This window comes from Trichomycterus rosablanca, chromosome 5 (assembly GCF_030014385.1).
Source record: "Trichomycterus rosablanca isolate fTriRos1 chromosome 5, fTriRos1.hap1, whole genome shotgun sequence".
NCBI classification, from domain to species: domain Eukaryota; kingdom Metazoa; phylum Chordata; class Actinopteri; order Siluriformes; family Trichomycteridae; genus Trichomycterus; species Trichomycterus rosablanca.
This window is the reverse complement of record NC_085992.1, coordinates 49826542-49853872: the sequence shown is the minus strand read 5'-3', so window position 1 is coordinate 49853872 and position 27331 is coordinate 49826542. Positions and strand designations below refer to the sequence as shown.

Below are 27331 nucleotides of genomic sequence, written 5' to 3'. Positions count from 1 at the left end.
TGAAGTTTAAATTCACCAGTCACATATTCCATTACTTTCTTTAAAAAGACAGAAGAAGACTGTGCCTAAATTTGCTCTAACACTTATGAGGAAACCTAATATCATATTTTACTGAACATGATGTCAGACCCTACATGTGTAAGGTGTTTCCTCTGTTCTCCTTTCCTAGCTGCACTTCCATGGATTGTGGTGGTTGAGTGTGCTCTTGTGTTCACTTGCTGCTGAAGGGTTGTATAGTGCACTCCCCCTCCGTCCTGATTACTTTGGGACAGCCCTTAATGTGGCGAGCACTCCACGTGAACGTGCAAACGGAGGCGGAGTGGAGAGGCGGAGTGAGTAGGGAACGGATTGGATTGGGGGAAACACTCCTCCACAATGTGCTCCTGGAAAGGTGGGCGTGGCAGGAGCACAGGAACACATGCTCGAATCGTGACACCACTGCTGCAGCGCTGCTTTCACATCATCATCACATGAAAATCTTCTTCCCCTTAAAGCTTCTTTAAAAAGGTGGAAGTTAGATGGAGCTAAATCCGGACTATAAGCGTCTCTCAGTCTCTCAGACACGACCGATTACTCCTCCTACTGCACCCTCACCGCTTATAACCACAATATACAAGTGAGGAAACTTATTGAAGATTCCTCGTAGTTTTACTTGTATGCTTTAGGTCAGTGTCTTGTTGCATCATTTATTCACTCATTCAATTATTGTCTGTTATACCACTTGGTCAGGGTCGTGGTGGGTCTGATTCATTGGGTGAAGGGTAGGAAACACCCCAGACAGGTCGCCAGTCACAGAAAAAACACACACACAAACACACACACAATTGACCTGAGTGCATGTTTTGTTTTTTTTAAACTCGTGGGAGGAAACCCATACAGTAACAGGGAGAACATGCAAACTCCACATAGAAAGGTCCCTGGCCGCCCAGCCAGGGATCCGAACACACACCCCTCTTGCTGTGAGGTGACAGCTCTACCCACTCCATTACTGTACTGCCTTGCATCATTTAACATCTAAACGGTTAAGGTACTGGACTAGTAATCAAAAGGTCGCTGGTTCAAGCCACACTACTGTCGGGTTGTTAATGTTGGGCCCCTGAGCAAGGCCCTTAACCCTCAATTGCTTAGACACTATGCTGTCCCAGTACTGTAAGTTGTTTTTGCATTCCTTTTTTACATGTAATTAATAAAAAGATCCAGATCATTCTAACAGGTTTAAATACACTTTCTTGTATCTCTGTTTGAGGTATGTGTGTGTGTGTGTGTGTGCGTGCGGACATACGAGCTGGGCCTGAGCAAATCCCTGTCGGAGGAAGATGCAGGCTGGACCCACAATGCTGTGCAGCACGGTGCAGTTCTGGACCAGAGCGCACATCGGATCATCGAACTCTCGCTCGCTGTTCGATCCGTCATCCTCGTCGTCTGTGCGTCGCATGGACCCGAGCATCGCCGCTGCCAGAGGGTCTGAACCTGTCTCCAGGGGCCCGAGGCCCTTCAGCGGGAACCACACAGTTATCCACCATCACAATCCCAACATAACTAACATTTATACAGTCTGTGTTGAGCCAGATGCCAAATAGTCAGTCGCTTTGGAACTGAACGGTAAGTGTGAATACAAACTACTTTCCAAAAAAGTCGGGATGTTTTGTTCGGAAATATAAACACATTTAGAATTTGATGCCTGCAACACACTCAAAAAAGTTGGGACAGAGGTGTGTTTACCCCGTGTTCCATCACCTCTCCTATTAATAAGACTTATAAATATTTGCAGAACCGGGGACACTAACGGTTTCAGTTTTGTAAGTCGAATTTTCTCCGTTCTTGCTTGATACGAAACTTCAGCTGCTTGACAGTCCGTGGTCTCGGTTGTTTGGTTCTCCTCTTCATGCTGCACCGTACACTTTCAATGAGAAAAAGATCTGGACTGCAGGCAGGCCACTCAAGCACACACACACTGTGTCTGTGATTGTAGGGCATACAGAATGATGGCTGGTTTCATCTTGCTGAAATTCCCAGATATTCGCAAAATATTTGTGCTAACCAGAACTAGAAAGTTTGATCATATTAGTCCTGTTCTATCGTCTCTACACTGGCTGCCAGTTAAATTCCGCATTGATTACAAAATACTTTTACTAACTTATAAAGCGCTACATGGTCTGGCTCTACAGTATCTGAGTGAATTTATTGATCACTACAACCCAGCGCGTCCACTTCGTTCACAAGATGCAGGGTTACTTATAGTTCCTAGAATTAAAAAGATCACGGCTAGTGGAAAAGCATTTTCTTACAAAGCTCCACAACTTTGGAATAATCTTCCTGCCTCTGTCCGGGACTCGGACACGTCTCGATGTTCAAGTTTGGATTGAAAACGTATTTATTTACTCAGGCTTTTGATTAGTTTTTTCCAGACTAGGGGTGTGTGGCTCCGGTCCTGGAGATCTGGGGTCTGGGCGGTCTGGTGCTCGTGTGTTTTGTCAGATTTGCTGGCGCTGCGTGTTGGCTTCTGGTTGCATCCAGCTTCTGGACTCTGGGACCGGAGCTGTCCACCCCGAATATAGACAAAGACGCAGAGCTTGGGGGTTCTTGGTCTTAGAAACTTGTAGTGATCACTCAGGTTTGATGACAGTGGGGGAGGTGGGCGCTGATGTCCTGCGAAAGCCTTCATGACCTTGTTACCTGCTCGCTCTCCCTTTTAGTTATGCTGTAATAATTAGGGCTGCCGGAGTCTAAAACTATGTAAAACTGATATTTTACTTAATTCACATTTTACATTTTTTATTACATTCTCTGTTGTTTTACCCCGAGGTGGTTCTAATGGAAACCTGTTTACCCACCTGAGGTTAAGGAATGAAGTCGAGACTGCCGAGCCAACAATGCTGCTCCTGCCAGATGTGACGGAAACCTGGCATGTTTTCACCAAGAATGTCAAGAACTCACTACAGACTGTATCACAGACTGGACTGAATAATAACTCCAATTATTTTGGCTAGTTATAACTTTTAGTTCATTTTAATTTGTGTTTGTATGATTTGTGTAAATCCTATTTATTCAAATTATTCTCCAGACCACCCAAGAAGGACGGGGGTCCCTGCTGAGTCTGAGTCTGGTTCCTCTCGAGGTTCCTTCCTGTAATTTTAAGGGAGTCTTTCCTTGCCACTGTTGCCCTCAGCTTGCTCAACAGGGGTTTTTGATTTTGTATCTGTTGGTCCTGGATTCTGTAAAGTTGCTTTGAGACAATGTCTATTGTAAAAAGCGCTATATAAATAAACTTGACTTGACTGAAATAATCGTCGTCTCGATGGCGGCATGTGTTCCTCTGAAATCCCAAGATACGCCTCTGCGTCAATGCACCCCCAATACCATGAGAGATGTTGGCATTGTGCCTTTCACTGATAACAGTCTGGATGGTCCTTTTCATTTGTGTCAAAGAGAACTTGACGACCGTTTTCTCCCAAAAAAACAAGCTGAACCGTGGACTCGTCTGACCACAGCACATTTGTTTCTGCATATAACTGATGTACAGCATTCATTTCTTGCTGCAGCGGTGGACTGTGTTGAGTAACAACAGTTTTCTGAATACTTCCAAGTCCATGTTGTTATATTTAGCACAGTAACATGACGGTTTCTCATGCAACCTTGTCTGAGGATTAAAGGACACACACTTTTCTGCCTTTCTCTTCAAATTCCATTTACATTTGTGACATTTAGCGGACGCTTTTATCCAAAGCAACTTACATTTACGACTGAATACGGTTTAAACAATTGAGGGTTAAGGACCTTGTTCAGGGGCAACTTGGTAGCAGTGGGGCTTAAACTGTGAACCTTCTGATTACAAGTCCAGTACTTTAACCACTAAGCTACCACTGCCTCTGATTCACTTAATCCTTTCACAATATTGTGGACAGTAGATGGTGAAAGACCATCTAAATTATTTCTTTTTAAGTTCAGTGGTGTTCAGTCGTCACCACAACCCATCATTGATCCTTTACTGGATCCTCCTTTTATACCCACTTATGATTCCTTCACCTGTTACCAACTGAACTGCTTATTGTGGAACGCTGTACTTTAATATTTTATACATTTTTATATTTTCACTCTTATTTTGCCTCTGTCCAAACTTTTAAGTGTGTTACAGGCATCAAATTTTAAATGTGTTTATATTCACAAAATACAATGATCAGTGAAAACAGAGCAATTCTTTACTTTCTACTTTTGACAGTTAAATAAAGATGCAAGATCATTCTTTTTATTGTATTTTACAAAACGTCCCAACTTGGGGTTTGCTTTGTATTATAATAACAATAATAATAATAATAATTATTATTATTAGCTCTGAACATGTTTTAAGTACTTGAACATCTGTGTTAAATACACACAGAGGTGGCTCTACCTATTGAACATAAGCAGCAGCTGCCTAGGGCCCGAGGGCCACCAGGGGGCTTCATTACCACAGCTGGAGTGCTATAAGTCAGAGCCAAATCTATCACGTCTATAATTGCAATCAGCTATTCAAAAACAGTAATATATATAAATATATATAGAGTGTGTATATTATGGCAAGCCAAACAGGAAATATATAGCAAATGCTGGTATATATTAATTGAAACTTGATATATATAAATTGAAACCTGATATAAATAAATTAAAACTTGATATAAATTGAAACTTGATATACTGTATATAAATTGAAACTTGATATATATATATATATATATATATATATATATATATATATATATATATATATATATATATATAAAATGAAACTTGAAAGAGCATTGTGAAAGTTATTCTACTTCCTGTGCCTTTTCAAGTTATTTCCTGTTACTGTTTACAGCCACCCACTTTTCTGCACCATATTCTGCAGTATTTCTTGGAACTGCATAACTTTCTTATTTGAGCTGGACAGCAGACTATGAATTTGAATATTTTGGAACAAAGGTCAAAATATCTTGAAGTATTCTTGGTAGCTTTGAACAGTTTTTCTCCCATGAAAGGCAAGCAACACATTAAATCAAATTGTCAAAATCAAACTGGCTATTTATTTACAGCAAATTAACATACTACTGTATTTACAACAATAGGATGTATTACACAGATCTGTAGGAATCTATTGTATTTATATTGTGTATTTACAGCAACAAAAAGTTTTATTGTACATAGGGAGTATTACTGTATTTACAATAGGATATACTCTGTCTATAACAATGACATACTATGTTTTACAATAACAGCCTATACAACAATATTTGCAATGTGTTGCACTGTCCATATAACGTAGTATGTATTAATTTGACTTGCTCTTAAACAACGTTTTAAAGTCATGTACTATAAAACACTGGCATTTAATTAAATACTCTCTTAGATTTCATATACCAGGATATCAGCTTGTAAATCTACGTGATTTAGGATTAAGCTGGGCAGCTATAGTACGGATGCTTTGTGTAAATGTGCGCACATTAACAATCTGCTCTTCCAACAGGATCTAAAATTCGTAATCGTTCGCGAACTTGCCACCTTTGCACTCTTAGATGTCGACTTCTTAAACTCCCTGCAATATACCAGCATTTGGTGTCAATGCGAGCACTTCAAGAATGAGATTGTCCAGATCTGTGTTTGATATTGAGGTATGACTGCCATAATCCAGGAGACCCAACTCTCTTCTGTGATTAAATAATGTGCACACATTTACACAAAGCATCGTACTATAGCTGCCCAGCTGAATCCCAAATCACGTAGATTTACAAGCTGATATCCTGGTATATAAAATTTAAGAGAGAGAGACAAGTATTACTTAAGTAATTAAGTAATTAGTATTTAATTAAATGCCAGTGTTTTATAGTACATGACTTTAAAACGTTCAATTTATATACAGTGTATCACAAAAGTGAGTACACCCCTCACATTTCTGCAGATATTTAAGTATATCTTTTCATGGGACAACACTGACAAAATGACACTTTGACACAATGAAAAGTAGTCTGTGTGCAGCTTATATAACAGTGTAAATTTATTCTTCCCTCAAAATAACTCAATATACAGCCATTAATGTCTAAACCACCAGCAACAAAAGTGAGTACACCCCTAAGAGACTGCACCCCTAAATGTCCAAATTGAGCACTGCTTGTCATTTTCCCTCCAAAATGTCATGTGATTTGTTAGTGTTACTAGGTCTCAGGTGTGCATAGGGAGCAGTTGTGTTCAATTTAGTAGTACAGCTCTCACACTCTCTCATACTGGTCACTGAAAGTTCCAACATGGCACCTCATGGCAAAGAACTCTCTGAGGATCTTAAAAGACGAATTGTTGCGCTACATGAAGATGGCCAAGGCTACAAGAAGATTGCCAACACCCTGAAACTGAGCTGCAGCACAGTGGCCAAGATCATCCAGCGTTTTAAAAGAGCAGGTTCCACTCAGAACAGACCTTGCGTTGGTCGTCCAAAGAAGCTGAGTGCACGTGCTCAGCGTCACATCCAACTGCTGTCTTTGAACGCTAGGCGCAGGAGTGCTGTCAGCATTGCTGCAGAGATTGAAAAGGTGGGGGGTCAGCCTGTCAGTGCTCAGACCATACGCCGCACACTACATCAAATCGGTCTGCATGGCTGTCACCCCAGAAGGAAGCCTCTTCTGAAGTCTCTACACAAGAAAGCCCGCAAACAGTTTGCTGAAGACATGTCAACAAAGGACATGGATTACTGGAACCATGTCCTATGGTCTGATGAGACCAAGATTAATTTGTTTGGTTCAGATGGTCTCAAGCATGTGTGGCGGCAATCAGGTGAGGAGTACAAAGATAAGTGTGTCATGCCTACAGTCAAGCATGGTGGTGGGAATGCCATGGTCTGGGGCTGCATGAGTGCAGCAGGTGTTGGGGAGTTACATTTCATTGAGGGACACCAACTCCAATATGTACTGTGAAATACTGAAGCAGAGCATGATCCCCTCCCTCCGGAAACTGGGTCGCAGGGCAGTGTTCCAGCATGATAATGACCCCAAACACACCTCTAAGACGACCACTGCTTTATTGAAGAGGCTGAGGGTAAAGGTGATGGACTGGCCAAGCATGTCTCCAGACCTAAACCCAATAGAACATCTTTGGGGCATCCTCAAGCGGAAGGTGGAGGAGCGCAAAGTCTCGAATATCCGCCAGCTCCGTGATGTCGTCATGGAGGAGTGAAAAAGCATTCCAGTGGCAACCTGTGAAGCTCTGGTAAACTCCATGCCCAGGAGAGTTAAGGCAGTTCTGGGAAATAATGGTGGCCACACAAAATATTGACACTTCAGGAACTTTCACTAAGGGGTGTACTCACTTTTGTTGCCAGTGGTTTAGACATTAATGGCTGTATATTGAGTTATTTTGAGGGAAGAATAAATTTACACTGTTATATAAGCTGCACAAAGACTACTTTTCATTGTGTCAAAGTGTCATTTTGTCAGTGTTGTCCCATGAAAAGATATACTTAAATATCTGCAGAAATGTGAGGGGTGTACTCACTTTTGTGATACACTGTATATCAGATTTCAATTTATATATATCAGGTTTTAATTTATATATATCAAATTTCAATTTATATATATCAGGTTTCAATTTATATATATCAGGTTTCAATTTATATATATTGAGTTTCATGAAACTTGATATACAAATGGACACTTGAATGAAACAGGGCAGGCTCTAAGACCCCGCTTTTTCCTCATTGCTCCGCCAAACACAACGCAGGTGCTTTGGTCATCACATTTGAAAAGGTTTCAGTTTTCAGTTTGTTTTCAAATAACAACAAACACACATTGAAAACTCGTAGTTTTCAAAACTGTTGAAACTAGAGAATTCTTTTTAATAACAGTCTAGAGTTAAAATAATAGATATGTGGTAATATAAATACATTTATTTAGAAATGACACATCAGCAATTCTTGATATTAACTGAGTGACATCTACAGATGGTGTACTATCATTATAAAGTGCAATTGTTTTGTGGAAACTAGAGAATTCTTTTTAATAACAGTCTAGAGTGAAAATAATACAAATATTACAATATAAAAGGCATTTATTTAGAAATGACACATCAGAATTGCTTGATATTAACTGAATGACATCTACAGATGGTGTACTGTTATTTTGAAGTGGAATTGTTTTGTGGAAACTAGAGAATTCTTTTAATAACAGTCTAGAGTGAAAATTATAGAAATGTGACAATATAAAGGCCTTAATTTAGAAATGATAGATCAGAATTGCTTGACATAAACTGAGTGTAAACTACAGATGGTGTACTATCATTACAAAGTGAAATTGTTGTGTGGAAACAAGTAGAGTCCTTTTAATAACAATAACAATTAAAGAGCTAAGATTAAATTTTAGTTGACTTTAAATTTAAAGTAAAATAATAATGTCAGGTTATTAGCAACTCTTTTTTTCAAAGCTTGAAATTGTATCCCAAATACAGTTTGTAGGAAGAAATTGGTTTATTTAATTATTAAATTTTTAACTGATATAAAAATTGACTAATATATATATTAACTAATATATTTATATAATTGTAACTGATATATTTATATATTTTTAACTGATATATTTATATTTTTATTTTTAGATGATATATTCATATTTTTTACTGATATAGTTTTATATATTTTAACTGATATATTCATATTTTTAAGTAATATTTTTATATATATTTTAACTGATATATTCATTTTTTTTAACTGATATATTTATATATATTTGTAACCGATATATTTTTAATTTTTTTAACTGATATATTTATATATTTTTAACTGATAAATTTTTAACTGATGTAGTCAGGTTCACGTCGTCAGTGACTTTTTTTTATCAGTTTTACCAGACGCTATTACCGTAATGTTTAGTATACGCACATCCTTAGAAACAACGTGGGGGCTGATTTGACTGAGCATTTCGAAGTGGAGGCTGACTTGACCGCAGTGTTTAATCGGAAATAAACACGCATGCACCTGCACTCGCTTACATGCTTATATTATTATGTAGACAGTGTAAATCAAACACAAGTGTTAAAAAAGTAATAATAATGACGTGTCCTGTTGTCCTGACTTTTGTGTTTGTATTTGTGACGTGCACATATTTGCTCTATCTGCAAAAAAATAAACAAAGTGAGGAAGCGATTTTCGTACTGGACGTTGTAATGTTGTCTTGACCCCTAAAATCAGAACAGGGGTCAGATCATGTTGTCACGCTATTACTATCAATGTGTGTTTGTTATTTGAAGCGAAACTGAAAACTGAAACCTTTTAAATTTTGGGATTTGAAGTGAAAAATTAATGACCAAAGGTACACTTGCATTGCTCTATGGTAGTTTTCATTCCATATACAGTGTATCACAAAAGTGAGTACACCCCTCACATTTCTGCAGATATTTAAGTATATCTTTTCATGGGACAACACTGACAAAATGACACTTTGACCCAATAAAAAGTAGTCTGTGTGCAGCTTATATAACAGTGTAAATTTATTCTTCCCTCAAAATAACTCAATATACAGCCATTAATGTCTAAACCACCGGCAACAAAAGTGAGTACACCCCTTAGTGAAAGTTCCTGAAGTGTCAATATTTTGTGTGGCAACCATTATTTCCCAGAACTGCCTTAACTCTCCTGGGCATGGAGTTTACCAGAGCTTCACAGGTTGCCACTGGAATGCTTTTCCACTCCTCCATGACGACATCACGGAGCTGGCGGATATTCGAGACTTTGCGCTCCTCCACCTTCCGCTTGAGGATGCCCCAAATATGTTCTATTGGGTTTAGGTCTGGAGACATGCTTGGCCAGTCCATCACCTTTACCCTCAGCCTCTTCAATAAAGCAGTGGTCGTCTTAGAGGTGTGTTTGGGGTCATTATCATGCTGGAACACTGCCCTGCGACCCAGTTTCCGGAGGGAGGGGATCATGCTCTGCTTCAGTATTTCACAGTACATATTGGAGTTCATGTGTCCCTCAATGAAATGTAACTCCCCAACACCTGCTGCACTCATGCAGCCCCAGACCATGGCCTTCCCACCACCATGCTTGACTGTAGGCATGACACACTTATCTTTGTACTCCTCACCTGATTGCCGCCACACATGCTTGAGACCATCTGAACCAAACAAATTCATCTTGGTCTCATCAGACCATAGGACATGGTTCCAGTAATCCATGTCCTTTGTTGACATGTCTTCAGCAAACTGTTTGCGGGCTTTCTTGTGTAGAGACTTCAGAAGAGGCTTCCTTCTGGGGTGACAGCCATGCAGACCAATTTGATGTAGTGTGCGGCGTATGGTCTGAGCACTGACGGGCTGACCCCCCACCTTTTCAATCTCTGCAGCAATGCTGACAGCACTCCTGCGCCTATCTTTCAAAGACAGCAGTTGGATGTGATTCTGAGCACGTGCACTCAGCTTCTTTGGACGACCAACGCGAGGTCTGTTCTGAGTGGAACGCTGGATGCTCTTTTCATACGCTGGATGATCTTGGCCACTGTGCTGCAGCTCAGTTTCAGGGTGTTGGCCATCTTCATGTAGCGCAACAATTCGTCTTTTAAGATCCTCAGAGAGTTCTTTGCCATGAGGTGCCATGTTGGAACTTTCAGTGACCAGTATGAGAGAGTGTGAGAGCTGTACTACTAAATTGAACACACCTGCTCCCTATGCACACCTGAGACCTAGTAACACTAACGAGTCACATGGCATTTTGGAGGGAAAATGACAAGCAGTGCTCAATTTGGACATTTAGGGGTGTAGTCTCTTAGGGGTGTACTCTTGTTGCCGGTGGTTTAGACATTAATGGCTGTATATTGAGTTATTTTGAGGGAAGAATAAATTTACACTGTTATATAAGCTGCACACAGACTACTTTTCATTGTGTCAAAGTGTCATTTTGTCAGTGTTGTCCCATGAAAAGATATACTTAAATATCTGCAGAAATGTGAGGGGTGTACTCACTTTTGTGATACACTGTATATATATATATATACACTGACTGTCCATTTTATCAGCTCCACTTACCATACAGAAGCACTTTGTAGTTCTACAATTACTGACTGTAGTCCATCTGTTTCTCTGAATGCTTTTTTTTAGCCTGCTTTCACCCTGTTCTTCAATGGTCAGGACCCCCACAGCTCTGTATTATTTCTCCAGCAGCGCTGCTGTGTCTGATCCACTCATACCAGCACAACACACACTAACACACCACCACCATGTCAGTGTCACTGCAGTACTGAGAATCATCCACCACCTAAATAATACCTGCTCTGTGGTGGTCCTGTGGGGGTCCTGACCATTGAAGAACAGCATGAAAGAGGGCTAACAAAGCATGCAGAGAAATAAAGTCAGAGTCAGAGTCAGAGAGGTTTTATTGTCATTTCAGCTACATACAAGTACATATTGAAACGAAACAGCGTTCCTCTAGGATCACGGTGTAACACGGTACAAAAAGTGCAAGACAATACAAAACACTGTAAATACAACAATAAATACAAAAAATCCTATAATAAATAACTACAAAAGATATTCCTAATTATCCCTAATATAAACAAGTAATTAGAAGACAGGACTAAAGACAAGTGTTAGTACATGATGGTGAATAGATGGTACAATGGTTCATGAGGTAGTGACATGTTGTACATTAGCAGCGTAAAATTGGCAATGCCGATAAGGTGCCTAAAAAGTAAATAAGGTGCAAAAATACAAGTAAGGTGCAGAAATTACTTGTGCAGTTCCAGGAGGTGTGCAAAAAATGCAAGTAACATAGTCAATACAGTTCAGTGTGTGGCAGCAGAAAAATGTCCGTAGGAAATTGTTACAGTACTGAATTGAGGAGTCTGATTGCCTGAGGGATAAAACTGTTACACAGTCTGGTTGTGTTAGTCCGGATGCTGCGGTATCGTCTCCCAGACCGGAGCAGAGTAAAAAGTCCATGTGATGGATGGGTTGGATCGTCCACAATGCTGAGAGCTTTGCGGATGCAGTGGGTGTTAAAAATGTCCGTGAGAGATGGAAGAGCGACCCCGATGATCTTTTCAGCTGTCCTCACTACTCGCTGGAGAGTCCTGCGGTCCGACGCAGTACAATTTCCGAACCAGACAGTGATGCAGCCGCTCAGGATGCTCTCGATTGTTCCTCTGTAGAACGTGGTGAGAATGGGGGGTGGCAGATGAGCTTTCCTCAGTCTTCTCAAAAAGTAGAGACGCTGCTGGGCTTTCTTGGTGATAGAACTGGTGTTGAGGGTCCAGGTGAGATTCTCCTCCAGATGAACACCGAGAAATTTGGTGCTCTTGACAATCTCAACAGATGAGCCATCGATGTGCAGTGGGGAGTGGTCCCTTAGTGTCTTTCTAAAGTCAATGACCATCTCTTTGGTTTTATCCACGTTCAGAGACAGGTTGTTGACTTGGCACCAGTCCGTTAGATGTTGTATCTCCTCTCTGTACGCTGACTCATCGTTGTTGCTGATAAGTCCCACCACAGTTGTGTCGTCTGCAAACTTAACGATGGAATTCGAACTGTGCATTGCTGTACAGTCGTGCGTAAGCAGAGTAAACAGCAGTGGACTGAGCACACAGCCTTGGGGAGCGCCGGTGCTCAGTGTGGTGGTGCTGGAGGTGTTCTTACCGATCCGGACGGACTGAGGTCTCTCAGTCAAGAAATCCAGGATCCAGTTGCAGAGAGAGGTGTTCAGGCCCAGCGTGCTCAGCTTTCCAATTAGATGCTGAGGAATGATGGTGTTGAATACTGAGCTAAAGTCTATGAACAGCATCCTGACGTAAGTGTTCTTTCTGTCCAGGTGTGTAGAAGCCAGGTGTTGTGTAGTGGATATGGCGTCGTCCGTTGAGCGGTTAGGACGGTACGCAAACTGTAGTGGGTCCATGGTGGGAGGCAGTAGGGTCTTAATATGCCTCATGACTAGTTTCTCGAAGCACTTCATGATGATAGGCGTGAGTGCTACGGGACGATAGTCATTGAAGCATGACACAGATGACTTCTTTGGCACGGGTACAATGGTGGTCGTCTTGAGGCACGTTGGAACGATGGCGCTGCTCAGGGAGATGTTGAAGATGTCAGTGAATACATCTGCCAGCTGGTCTGCACATCCTTTGAGCACTCGGCCAGGAATGTTGTCTGGTCCAGAAGCTTTCCGTGGGTTGACTCTGTGCAGAGTTCTCTTTACGTCCGCTGTGGTGAGACGAAGCACCTGGTCGTCACAAGGTGGGATCGTCTTCCTCGCCAACATGTTGTTCTGCGCCTCGAACCGAGCGTAGAAGTCATTCAGCGCATCTGGAAGGGAGGCATTACTGTCACAGACGGGTGGAGTCATCCTGTAGTTGGTGATGGCCTGGATGCCCTGCCACAAGCGCCGTGTGTCACCGCTGTTCTGGAAGTGGCTGTGGATGTTCTGGCCGTGTGCGCGCTTTGCTTCTCGGATTGCCCGGGACAGTCTGGCTCTCGCTGTTCTCAGAGCCGGCTGGTCACCTGCTTTAAAAGCGGAGTCTCGGGCCCTCAGCAGTGCACGCACCTCTGGAGTCATCCACGGCTTCTGGTTGGGTCTGGAAGTGATGGTACTAGTGGTAGTGACGTCCTCAATGCATTTGCTGATGTAGCAGGTCACTGAAGTCGTGTACTCCTCTAGATCAGTGTAATCGCCGTATGTTGCAGCCTCCCTAAACATGTCCCAGTCAGTGCACTCAAAACAGTCCTGAAGAGCAGAGATGGATCCTTCTGGCCAGGTTTTCACCTGTTTCTGTACAGGTCTGGAGCGCCTGACGAGTGCTCTGTATGCTGGGATTAGCATTACAGAGATGTGGTCTGAGTATCCGAGGTGGGGGCGGGGCTCCGCCCGGTACGCACCGGCAATGTTCGTGTAAACATTATCCAGCGTGTTCGCTCCTCTCGTAGCAAAGTCCACATGCTGATGGAATTTAGGGAGAACAGACTTGAGATTTGCATGATTAAAATCCCCAGTGATAATAAACAGTCCGTCTGGATGAGTGTTCTGCAGTTCGCTGATGGCTCTGTAAAGTTCGTTCAATGCTTCCTTCGTGTTCGCGCTGGGCGGAAGATACACCGCGACAATAAGCACGCTGGTGAATTCCCGTGGTAAATAAAAAGGTCTGCATCTAACAATAGCAAATTCCACCATCGGAGAACAGTACGCCACAACAAGCACAGAGTCCTTGCACCATTCGGTGTTAATGTAAACACAAACGCCTCCTCCTCGTGTTTTACCGGACTGAGCTGCATTTCTATCGGCGCGATACGATGCTAGCCCGTCTAGCTGAATGGCACTGTCTGGAATGTTGTCGCTAAGCCATGTTTCAGTGAAAATTAAAACACAACAGTCCCTGTACTCACATTGGGTAGTTCGCTGAAGTCTGATACAGTCCAGTTTATTCTCCAGAGAGCATGCATTTGCGAGGAATAACGATGGTAGAGCCGGCCGGCTTGGGTTAGCTTTTAGCCTAGCACGGACCCCAGCTCGCTTTCCACGCTTCTGCTTCCTCGAGCACCGCTTGCAGCGCCCCCTCCCCCGGTCCCCTGCTTCAGGTAACACCGAGGACTGCAGGTCTGGTTCGCGAAGTAGGCAGAGTTCATGCAGAGTTCGCTGCAGATCATCTTGCAGGTTGGTTTCTGACTGTTTTCTCAATTGTAGCAGTGTCTGGCGGTTGTAAACTAAGTCAAAAGTGGTTTCCATACGTTTATAAACAAAACTGTCTTAAACAAACTTACAAACTTTTCCTGAAAACAACAAAAAAACACCGTTTTTTCGACCCCAGAGCAGCCGCTGCGTGTTAACGCATAAAGTCCATAAATTAACGCATAAGTCCATAAATGGACTACAGTCAGTAATTGTAGAACTACAAAGTGCTTCTATATGGTAAGTGGAGCTGATAAAATGGACAGTGAGTGTAGAAACAAGGAGGTGGTTTTAATGTTAACATTAATACAAGGCTTAATAGTTTCTAAAGACGAAGCATACACCGATAAGACATGCTAAAGCTCTTTTGTGTTTAATATTTCCAAATGTATCTCTTTTTTAATATTAATATACAACCACAAAAGTTGTCATGCTGTATATTAATAAATTAAACGTCTTACCTTTTTCATATTGCCCATTTTGGATGTCTTGGCTCCCATTTACACTCTCTCCCCTCGCCTGTACTTATCTTCTTACGTTCCTGACCCTCCACCCTCCTAATCCCAGTTTGTTACCTTTCACTGTTTCCTGTGAACTGATGTTACGCAAACGTTGATCCGTCAGTGCAGTTACTTACATCAGCCAAAATAATGGTAGTAGTGATTAGTAATGATAACAGAGTTGCTGTTAATACGAAGCCCATATAGAGTTGGATCCAGATCAGAAATACTCCCCAACATCCAGTCATTTACACCTCACTCTGCTCATTTTTCCTCCCTTTATCCTCGTCTCTATTGCTTCTCATCCTTCTGCTGTACCATTTCTACCCTTTTCCTACTATGCATCACCAACTATTCCTATATAGTGCTGCAAGTGAGTGATTTAACAGTGAAACAAGGAGATGATGGTAGATGAGAGAGGGAAGGGAGGGCAAAATGGAGGAAATCAGAGGCCACTCGAGGTCTTTTAATCCTAAACATTTCAGATTACACGGGGAGTAAAATCCTGGTGCTGTTGAAGAGAGGGAATAAATGGACTGGTGTTATGAGTCTGGTAGAGAGCCAAAGATCCAAATATAAGAACTCAGTAAAACACAAAACACTATTAATATTTAAAATGATGAGTATGCTAAACTTCTGTTTGATGCTGAGTGTGTGAAACATGGCCGGCTGTTTCATTATTTACTAATCTACAGTAAATTATTTAGTTTTTAATCGTTGTAGATTATCTATTAGAAAGCTTTTTTGTTTGTTTGTTTCACCCTTAAAAAGTCACTAGAACAATTACAACCTCAAATCAGAGCATGAAAGCATGAAAAATGCAAATAAAATAAAAACACAGAGTTTCTTACATTGACTTTGACTTTTATTTGATGTCAGACAGGATGAACCTGAGATATTTCATGTTTTATCTGCTCAACTTCATTTTATTTATTAATAAACATCCATTCCTGCATTTCAGACCTGCAACACATTTCAAAAATAGTTGGGACGGGGGCAATTTAGGGCTAGTAATGAGGTGAAAAAACTAAATGATGATGTGATTGTAAACAGGTGATTGTAATCATGGTTTGGTACAAAAGCAGCATCCAGGAAAGGCTGAGAGTCTCTGATGAGTAAAGATGATCAGAGGATCCAGTTTGTCCACAAATGTGTGAGAAAATGATTGAAATGTTAAAAACAATGAACCTCAAAGAAAGATTGGAAGGGATTTGCATGTTCTCCCTCTACAGTGCAGAATATCATTAACCCATTCAAGGAATCAGGAGGAATTTTAGTGTGTAAAGGCCAAGGGTGCAAGATTAATCTGAACACTCGTGATCTTCCATCCCTCAGACGGCGCCGCATCAAGAACCTCCACTCAACACTAGCTGATATAACCACATGTGTGAGGGATTAGTTTATCAAACCTTTATCAAGCTCTACAATACAGAGTTACTGCACTAATCATACTTCACACTTTACTGTGCAAAAAAAGAAGCCTTATGTTAACCATGTCCAGAAGCAGTGGTCTCTGGGTTCTGAGGCATCTAGGATGGACCATCACACAGTGGAAGCGTGTATTGTGGTCAGATGAATCAGCATTCTGGGTCTTCTTTGGAAAAAATGGACACCGTGTGCTCCGGACCAAAGATGAAAAGGATCCAGACTGTTATCAGCAACAAGCCCAAAATCCAGGGTCTGTCATGGTATGGGGGTGTGTCAGTACCAGGGTCTGTCATGGTATGGGGGTGTGTCAGTACCAGGGTCTGTCATGGTATGGGGGTGTGTCAGTACCAGGGTCTGTCATGGTATGGGGCGTGTCAGTGCCCTTGGTAAAGGTCATTTACACTCTGTGATGCAGCATTAATGCAGAAAAAAAGTACATTGAGATCTTAGAGCAACATGTGCTGCCTTCAAGACGTCGTCTTTTCCAGGGACGTCCAGCATTTCTCAACAAGACGATGCAAAACCACCTGCTGCACACATTACAAAGGCATGGCTGCGGAAGAAGAGGGTACGGGTACTGCCTGCAGTCCTGACCTGTCCCCAATAGAAAACGTGTGGAGGATTTTGAAACAACGACGACCCCCCGTACTGCTGCACATCTTAAGACGTGTTTGCAGGAAGAACGAAACAAAATAAAAGCTGAAACACTAAATCACTTGGTCTCCTCGGTGCCGAAACCTCTTTTAAGGGGTGAAAAGGAACGACAACATTGCAAAGTGGTAAATGCTTTACTGTTCCAACTTTTTTTGGAATTCTGCCTGAAATGCAGGAATGGATGTTTATTAATAAATGAAATGAAGTTGAGCAGATAAAAGATGAAATATCTCAGGTTCATCCTGAGGTTCATCAAATAAAACTCAAAGTAAATGTAAGGAACTCTGGGTTTTTATTATTTTCATTTTTCATGCTGTCCCAACTTTTTCTGATTTGGGGTTGTACTTACTAAATTATATATTTTTAGATAATCTATAGGACACATTTCTTGCAAAATTAGAGCATTAAACCCAACAAAGGAGCAAATATGTTTACCTTTAATGCTGTTAATGCTGTTTCATTCAGCTTCAATAACTCTTTGACGGGTCTCTTGTACATTATCTGGTAGAAAGCTTTTTGTTTTTTGCTTGTTTTGTCCTTACAAAATATCTGTAGAAGAATTACTTACAAAAAGTATTGTTGTTTTACAATCTATGGGACACATTTCTTTAAATGGACTCCATTGGCAGAATTAGAGCACTGAGATAGTATTAATCATCTGTTAGTAAGACAATAAACAAGCTGAGAAAATGCAAAATGGGTCTGAATTGTTTTAGTAATTGTTAAGCTTCAGAGCTGTTGCCTCAGAGCAAGAAGGTTATGGGTTTGATTCCCCCACCGGGAGGCCTGGGTCCTTTCTGTGTGGAGTTTGCATGTTCTCTCTGTGTCTGTGTGGGTTTCCTCCCACAGTACAAAGACAAGCAGTCAGGTTAATTTGAGATACGAAACAAGGTGCTTTTTATTAACCCTCTCTGCAACCCTGATCAGGATAAAACAGTGTTAAAACAGACAATAAATAAACAACTTTGTGTTTGTATGATTTGTGTAAATCCTATTTATTTAAAGTTTCCTCCAGGCCACTCGAGAAGGACGGGGGTCCCTGCTGAGTCTGGTTCCTCTCAACACATGGGCAGCAGCCGTATGCATCTTATCACCTGAACTTTGATGAGTGCAGTGCAGCTCAGCGTTGTGTACGGAGAGACACACCCTGAGAGCACTCTTTTCTCATCTCTGTGCAGGCGCCATCAATCAGCCAGCAGAGGTCGTAATTGCATTGGTTATGAGAGAGAGACCCTATCCGGCTTAGTCTCGCCCATATCGTTGTTCATGTGGCCGCTCAGCCTTAGCCGGCAGGCAGAGCTGAGATCCGATACGATGTATTCGAGATCCCAGCTTCTTCCTGTAATTTTAGGGGAGTTTTTCCTTGCCACTGTCGCCCTCGGCTTGCTCAGTAGGGGTTTTTGGTCTGTTGGTCCTGGATTCTGTCAAGTTGCTTTGAGACAATGTCTATTGTAAAAGCGATATATAAATAAATTTGACTTGACTTTTAGAACAGAAAAATAAAGTCTTAGTATTCTGTTCAAAAGTATTAGAATTTTGAATATTGAATGTGCACTTTTTGTTTGAGCTTATTGACCTATTGAGTTTAAGTTTTGCAAATATATTAAATGCTTTCCCTTTACTGAATGTGTGTTGTAGCTTTAAACTGATTATTGGTAACAGGGCCAGAATTTATCTCTAACAACATTAACTTTGAAGAAATATGAGACATTTCGGCTGAATGGTGGGTCTAGATGATGTCCTCTAAAGCTAAACCAATTTAATTTAATTTTTAAAGCTGATCAATGCTCATTAAAGCAAAACTAAAAGATATACATGTATAATTGCACTTCACCATACTAATCAGTGCACTACCAGTGGTATAGTTCTACACTGTGTTACATATAGGATGTCTTTTTGGATGCAGCCTATGACAAAAAAAAAAACACTCAGACATTCTAAACACACACGAGCAATAGGACTGTTGAACAAGGAACAAGACTGAACAATAAAAATAAACAAAGACATAACCCTCTGCTAAGCTAGGCTAACTCTTCTGACTAAAAAACAAGGAACAGAATTCTAAACTAACCGAACCTGATATAAACTAGATCAAAACAGAACATACTATTTTCTAGGCTAATGCTAATCCGAGCTAACTAACCAACAGTACAAATCAGAACAAAGAAAGGAGCACAGACAGGAACTTGGACAGGAACCCAGCATTAGGACTAGCAAGAACCACATACCAACAAACACAGACACTGGATGCACCGTGTGATATATACACAGAGTAATAATGGAGACATGAGGAACAGCTGTGACTGATTATTACAAGGACTAATCCCTGTTAAAGGGAGGAGGCAGAGACAAACGGGGTGTGAAAGCAAAACAAACTTGAAGGTGACCGACATCGTGACTTAATTGTGGAACTGAGTAGTTTCTTAATTACTTGCACATCCCAAAAACATGGAGGGTGAAATTCTTACACCAGTCTGAGAGACTGAGAGACGCTTATAGTCCAGATTTAGCTCCATCTGATTTCCACCTTTTTGGACGCTCGAAGAAGCTTTAAGGGGAAGAAGATTTTTATGTGATGATGATGTGAAAGCAGCGCTGCATCAGTGGCTACGAGCTCAACCAACAACATGTTTTGCTGACGGCATTAAAAAATCGGTACGACGCTGGAAAAATGCATCGTAAGCCAACAATGTAGAAAAGTGATGTGATTTGTTTTAGAAATTTAAAAAAGTGCTGAAACTTTTTGAAGAACCCACATGTTCCCCTGCTGGTTTGGAAGCTGGGGTCAGAGCACAGAGTCAGGGTGTTGCTCAAGGGTCCAACAGCGGCTGCAACAGTTTTGATCCCTTAACCTTCCAACTAATATTCCAGAGCCCTCGCTTTTACCATTGAGAGTAATGTGCTGTAAATTCATTTACTATGGAACGAGTGGGCGGCACGGTGGCTAAGTGGGTAGCACTGCCGCCTTACAGCAAGAAGATCCTGGGTTTGATCCCCAGGTTGGGCGGTCCGGGTCCTTTCTGTGTGGAGTTTGCATGTTCTCCCTGTGTCCGCGTGGGTTTCCTCAGGTGCTCCGGTTTCCTCCCACAGTACAGGGACGTGCAAGTGAAGTGAATTGGAGGCACTAAATTGTCCATGACTGTGTTTGATTATAAACTTGTGAACTGATGAATCTTGTGTAATGAGTAACTATCGTTCCTGTCATGAATGTAACCAAAGTGTAAAACATGACATTAAAATCCTAATAAATAAATAAACATAAACAAACTATAGAACGAGTAATGCCAAGTTCACACTACACGACTGGATCTCTTGTAATCGGGAGTCTTTCAAGTCGGGGTGTATTTCACACTACACGACTGATCGGCGATAGGGGGTCACACACTACACCATCTATCACCAACTGGAATCGCGGGCGAGCTTCTCTGGTCTCCCAAACTACGTTCTGTCACGAAAACAAACACGAGAAGTGACGAGGGGTTTAATGATACCACGTCCAAAAATACACGCCAACAAGTAGCGAGCGATCAAAGTTTGTGCGCTGATGTGCAGCATAAAATCAAAGAGAAAAAATAAATAAATCTGAGTGGATTTGGCAACACGAACAGCTTGGACTGTTTTGTAGTGAGTTGGAGGTTAATAAATATTATTTTCAATGCAGCATGGGTATTATGGTTTGTAGAGAACAATAAGGTCAGAAATACTGTAAAACTTGTGTGTGTGCTGATGTATTCTGATATAAACTATATTACGCCCCTGTCCCACCTTTTACACTCCTCCCCTGCATTTCCCCTCACACCATATCTTACGTTCTCATTGGCTGTTCGACATAGCACTCATTGCCAGTCGGGCGACTCATATTCAGATATCTAGCAAGCTAGATAATTACCTTCAGTTGGATCGAGTTATTGAGTAGTTCACACATAGCGATTGAGAGCCGAGTTTCGATCGCCGAGCGAATGCCAAATTGCTCCCGAGCCGGCAAATCAGGGTAAAAATCGTGTAGTGTGAACTAGGCGTAAAACAAGATTTGTGTGATATCTGAGTTTAAGAGGAGAGTGTTTGTGTGTAAGCAGATTTATCCTGTAGTACAATTTGGGCAGCCAGTCTTAAAACGGCACGATTTAGAGCGTCTAATGTTTTGATGCCGTGTGCTTGTGTATGAGTGTTATTATGTAGGATTTGGGTCATCTGCTTTACTAAGGTGGTCTGCTCATGGATTAGGGCCAAATCCCGAATGGGTGAGGGGTGAGTGTGAAAAGAAAGCGGAGGAAAACACACAGAGAGAGAAAGAGGCCATTTTAACAGTACTCGTGTTTGTCATCTTTCTTTGCCTGTATTAAAAGAATGTGAAATTAATTTGGGGAAGAAAGCACGTGGGTAGAAGTGGTTGGGAAGTCGTGCTCTTTCTTTAATCTTGCACCAAAAAAATGTGTTTACGAGTGCAGGCCACACATTCCACTATACTAAATGAGGAGTGATTATGAGACTGTAAGGAAACTGGACAGAGACTCTGAGACTGTTGGGCTGGGGTTCTGGGTGGTTCCCTCTCAGAGTTGGGTGGCTGAACTCCCTTTAGAAAAAACAAAAATGAAGTGTGGAATAATGGGTAAAATACACATATTATTTTGGCATTGAGCAGACGCTTTTATGCAAAGCAATTTACAGTACTGTGACAGTAGATTGTCTAAGCAATTAAAGGTTAAGGGCCTTGCTCAAGGGCCCAACAGTGGCAACGATTCTAAATTGTCTAAATTGTCATCTTGGATATACACCAATCAACCATAACATTAAAACCACCTCCTTGTTTCTACACTCACTGTCCATTTTATCAGCTCCACTTACCATATAGAAGCACTTTGTAGTTCTACAATTACTGATCTGTTTCATGCTGTTCTTCAATGGTCAGGACCCCCACAGGACCACCACAGAGCAGGTATTATTTAGGTGGTGGATCATTCTCAGCACTGCAGTGTGTGTTGTGCTGGTATCAGTGGATCAGACACAGTTTTTAAATACTGTGTCCACTCACTGTCCACTCTATTAGACACTCCTACCTAGTCGGTCCACCTTGTAGATGTAAAGTCAGAGATGATCGCTCATCTATTGCTGCTGTTTGAGTCGGTCATCTTCTAGACCTTCATCAGTGGTCACAGGACGCTGCCCACGGGGCGCTGTTGGCTGGTTATTTTTGGTTGGTGGACTATTCTCAGTCCAGCAGTGATGGTGAGGACTGCTGTCTCATCCACACATACCTGCACAACACACACTAACACACCACCACCATGTCAGTGTCACTGCATTGCTGAGAATGATCCACCACCTAATACCAGCTCTGTGGTGGTCCTCTGGGGGTCCTGACCATTGAAGAACAGCATGAAAGGGGGCTAACAAAGCACGTAGAGAAACAGATGGACTACAGTCAGTAATTGTACAACTACAAAGTGATTTTATATGGTAAGTGGAGCTGATAAAATGGACAGTGAGTGTAGAAAAAAGGAGGTGGTTTTAATATTATGGCTGATCGGTGTATTGAGATAGTTTTGGACAGAGAGGGGAAGTTCGCTCCACCACTTGGTTCCACTTTTCCTTCCATGTTGTCCCAGTTGTTAGATTGCTAGATCGTTTGCTTAGTATGGTGAAGAGGTGCTGGCAGGAGCCGATAGGATTATCTGTGCTGAGTTGAGAAGTAATGACGTCTTTATTTGAAGCTTAAGTGTTCAAATTCATGAAAAAGAAGAATGCGTTTATTTGTTGTATATACATATACATGTGTACAGTACAATTAAGTGTTTTTTGCTTGTTTGAAAATTGGGGTCAGAACGCAGGGTTAGCTATTGTCTGACAGCCCTGGAGCAGGCAGTCTTAAGGGCCTTGCTCAAGGACCCAAAAGTAGCTGCAAATAAAAAGCCCTAGGCTTGATCATATTACTCCTGATCTATCATCTCTTTACTGGCTGCCAGTTAAATTCCGCATTAATTACAAAATACTTTTACTAACTTATAAAGCGCTACATGGTCTGGCTCTACAGTATCTGAGTGAACTACAACCCAGCGCGTCCACTTCGCTCACAAGATGCAGGGTTACTTATAGTTCCCAGAATTAAAAAGATCATGGCTGGTGAAAGAGCATTTTCTTACAAAGCTCCACAACTTTGAAATAATCTTCCTGCCTCTGTTTGGGATTCGGACACGTCTCAAAGTCTAGACTGAAAACATATTTATTTTCTCAGGCTTTTGATTAGTGTAGACAAAAAAGCAGAGCTTGGAGGTTCTTGGTCATAGAAACTTGTGGTGATCAGGGATGTTGGGTTGCTGTTGTTCTGCCTCTCTTGTTCGATCACTCAGGATTGATGACGGTGGAGGAGGTGGGCACTGATGTCCTGTGAAAGCCGTCATGATCTTGTTACCTGCTCGCTCTCTCTTTTAATTATGCTGTAATAATTAGGGCTGCCGGAGTCTAAAACTCTCTGTAAAACTGATATTTTACTCAACTCTTATTTTACATTTTTAACTACATTTTCTGTTGTTTTACCCCGAGGTGGTTCTGATGAAAACCTGTTTACACATCCGAGGTTAAGGATTGAAGTCGAGACTGCCGTGCCAACAATGCTGCTCCTGCCGGATGTGACGGAAACCTGGCGAGTTTGCACCAAGAATGTCAAGAACTCACAACAAACTTTATTACAAACTGGACTGAATAATAACTCTATTACTATTTATTTATTTATTTATTTATTATTGCCAGTTATAACTTTTAGTTCATTTTAATTCTGCGTTTGTATGATTTGTGTAAATCGTATTTATTTAAAGTTTCCTCCAGACCACCCAAGAAGGACAGGCCCTGCTGAGTCTGGTTCCTTTCAAGGTTTCTTCCTGTAATTTTAAAGGAGTTTTTTTGCCACTGTCGCCCTCGGCTTGCTCATCAGGGGTTTTTGTATCTGTTGGTCCTGGATTTTGTAAAGTTGCTTTGAGACAATGTCTATTGTAAAAAGCACTATATAAATAAATTTGACTTGACTTGACTAGGCTACCACTGTAGCCGTGTCCGCGTAGGTTTGCTCCGTGTGCTCCGGTTTCCTCCCACAGTCCAAAGACGTGCAAGTGAGGTGAATTGGCAACACTAAATTGTCCATGACTGTGTTTGATATAACTTTGTGAACTGATGAATCTTGTGTAATGAGTAACTACCGTTCCTGTCATAAATGTAACCAAAGTGTAAACCACTGTCCCGATTTATAGGTGGACAACAGGAATGTAGCAGGACTTTTGGGCCAACTAGGCGCCACTTCTCTTCACCTGCAAGGTGGGTGTGTGGATTTATCAAGGAGAAAATAAAAGAATGATGTATAAAAAAATATAGGCAGTCAATTATGAGCCGGTAAGAGTTTCAGTCGTGTCCTTTCTCTCAAGTTATTCTATAACTCCATTCACAAGGAATTGAGTGCTAAGTACAGACTCGTAAACAAAGGGGCAGTGAAGGGACACACCTTGGTGGTCAAATTGGGCCAAATAGGTAATCTGCTGGGAGTGGGGGGTTAGGGGGGGGCTTCCTGCCATTCTAAAACATTCCTGCCACATGAGCAACTAATGGGAGCACCGATGGATTCAAAAATGACACAAAGATAGTAAGTAGAGTATGGTTATTTATGCTTTTGCATCAATATATTGGAGGGACGTTGTGATTACAGCCCTGTTATGAAGACATATTTGTCACAAGGCAGCTGAAACTGAGACTCATTTACAATCCAGGATCATCTCAATGTACTAAATCATAACTGATGTATCCAACCATCTCTACGGCCTCAAAAACACGACCGGCATCCAATGCGAGGCATCTGTAGTGAGGCCGAGCATCCTGCAGTCACGGATTTTTAAAGAAAAGTGCCACATTTCACATCAGTTACTAAATTACACTCGTAAATTGAATGATAGAATAAACAGAAGCTACGACACACAGCACAGCTGCCTGAATAGTTGAATGTAAACCTAGAACATCCAGCGACGCTGCGAGGCTTCATGTTCTGCCTCAAAGATGAAAATTCTGGTCTGTGTTTTGATCCCCCCGCCCCGCGTCCACAGAATCGGTTGGGAGTTTTCCAAACTCTTGGATGTTTTGACTAACCGATGGCTAACTGAATTGCTGTAGGATTGCTAGGACACCTGCGAATCAACCAGTTAACCTGAGGCACTTGAATGTAACACGGATGAAAATGTTAAATCGCTAAACACAAACCTTAAAGTTAGAATTTCCCAGCAAATTGCACATTACATGGGAAACAGATTGTTTCACGGTCCATGACGCGATTTTCGCGGTCGTGAATTAGGTAGGACCTTAGTGATAGATGAAGTGAAGTTCAACACTCACAATTCAGATTCTTATATTTATGTTTTGTTTGAATCTTTCAGGACTGACATGGAACATTAAGCAACACGAGCTGCCCTTTAGTCTTACCTGACCGAAAACAGACGCCACTATGGGTCTGAATTTTCTGCGTTCTTGCGCTCCCTTGCCCTGGTCATCATCGTCGGTGGGCGAGTTCAGACTGAGGGTCTTCATTTTCGGGGGTCGTTTAAAACTTCCACCTGAAGAGGTGCTCCATTTCTTCAGCTTCTCAATGTTCTTCTTAAACGATCCCTGTACGAAGATAAACGAGACGATGAAAACACTGAGATAACAGTTTTATGGAATTGGTAAAAGTTTTATATGGGAACTTTTTGATACACAGATCAGGCATAACATTATGACCACTTTTCTAATATTGAGTTGGTCCCCCTTTTGCTGCCCCATACACAACAAACTGTGCTGCTCTGTGTATTCTGACACCTTTCTATCAGAACCAGCATGAACTTCTACAGCAGTTTGTAGCTCGTCTGTTGGATCGGACCACACAGGCCAGCCTTCGCTCCCCACGTGCATCAGTGAGCCGCCCATGACCCTGTCGCCGGTTTACCACTGTTCCCTCCTTGGACCACTTTTGAGAGCTGCAGTTTTGGAGATGCTCTGACCCAGTCATCTAGCCGTCACAATTTGGTCCTTGACAAACTCACTCAGATCCTCACACTCGCCCATTTTTCCTGCTTCTAACATCAACTTTGAGGATAAAATGTTCACTTGCTGCCTAATATAACCCCACTAACAGGTGCCGTGATGAAGAGATAATCAGTGTTATTCACTTCACCTGTCATAATGTTATGCCTGGTCGGTGTAAATAGGCACACTTTTAACTTGATAGAATTAGTATGACAAGATTTAAATAATATATATTTTCTTATCTATTTTTGTGCAAGTTTTCTTTAATGGCCTTGCTCAAGGAGCAGTGGGACCAACCAAGGAACCGACTTGGTGATGATGGGTCTTGAACTTGCAACTTTATGATTACTAGTGCAGTTCATTAACCACTGTGCTACCACTGCCTTTTTCCTATCGAATTTTCTGTTACAATTCCTTTTCCTCCAACGAGGGCTGCGGACTAGCGCCTGCTCTCTCGGACAAGTGTCCAGTTGCCAGAAATACACCCTGAATGGATGCCAGTCCTTTGCTGACCATCTAACACTCTGCTCATAGGAGGAACTTATTCTGGATTGCAATTTAAAGACTCCACCGTGACTAAACCGAGATCTGAACTCAGGACTATGGACACGTGCGGCATCAACACTACCTGTTGCGCCAAGTACATAATCAAACACATTATAACATACATCCATATAAAGGTGTGTATTTAGACAGGGAAACACACTCACCTGTTTCACAATCTTGTTCTGCGGGACTTCGATCGTATCCATGCTTTTTGCTTCCGCTGACATTATTCCGAACACTCACGTCGATTTCCTTAAATCCAGCCGTATCTGGAGATCTGCTTTGCTCTCTGGCTGGGGAAACGACTCCGTAAAGCATCTCTATCTCCTTAATCACTCGCCCCTCCTCTTTCTCCCTTTACCTAGTTTAATCCATTTCATGCCCTCATCCTCTGTTTTCCCTGCCGTTCTTCTTACCTAGTCATCGCTCGTACCTTTCCCTGTACCTTACTATTCCCTGGTTTGTTGAATAGTTAAATATTCTACAGATGGGGTGGCGAAAGGCGTATTCCAAAATTAAAAACACGTAT

The 27331-nt window shown here is 41.7% G+C and overlaps 1 protein-coding gene across 1 annotated transcript in view; it reads right to left on the bottom strand.

The window, feature by feature from the left end:
- cabp2a (calcium binding protein 2a) overlaps nt 1-27029 on the bottom strand; it is a 40830-nt gene extending 13801 nt beyond the window's left edge. Inside the window, exons 1-3 of the mRNA XM_062996404.1 lie at nt 26967-27029; nt 25678-25860; nt 1283-1492 (exon numbers count right to left, since the gene is read on the bottom strand). Coding sequence (XP_062852474.1) covers nt 1283-1492; nt 25678-25860; nt 26967-27029 — 456 coding nt within the window. The remainder of the gene's footprint in view (nt 1-1282; nt 1493-25677; nt 25861-26966) is intronic.
- Between the last annotated feature and the right edge of the window lie 302 nt (nt 27030-27331).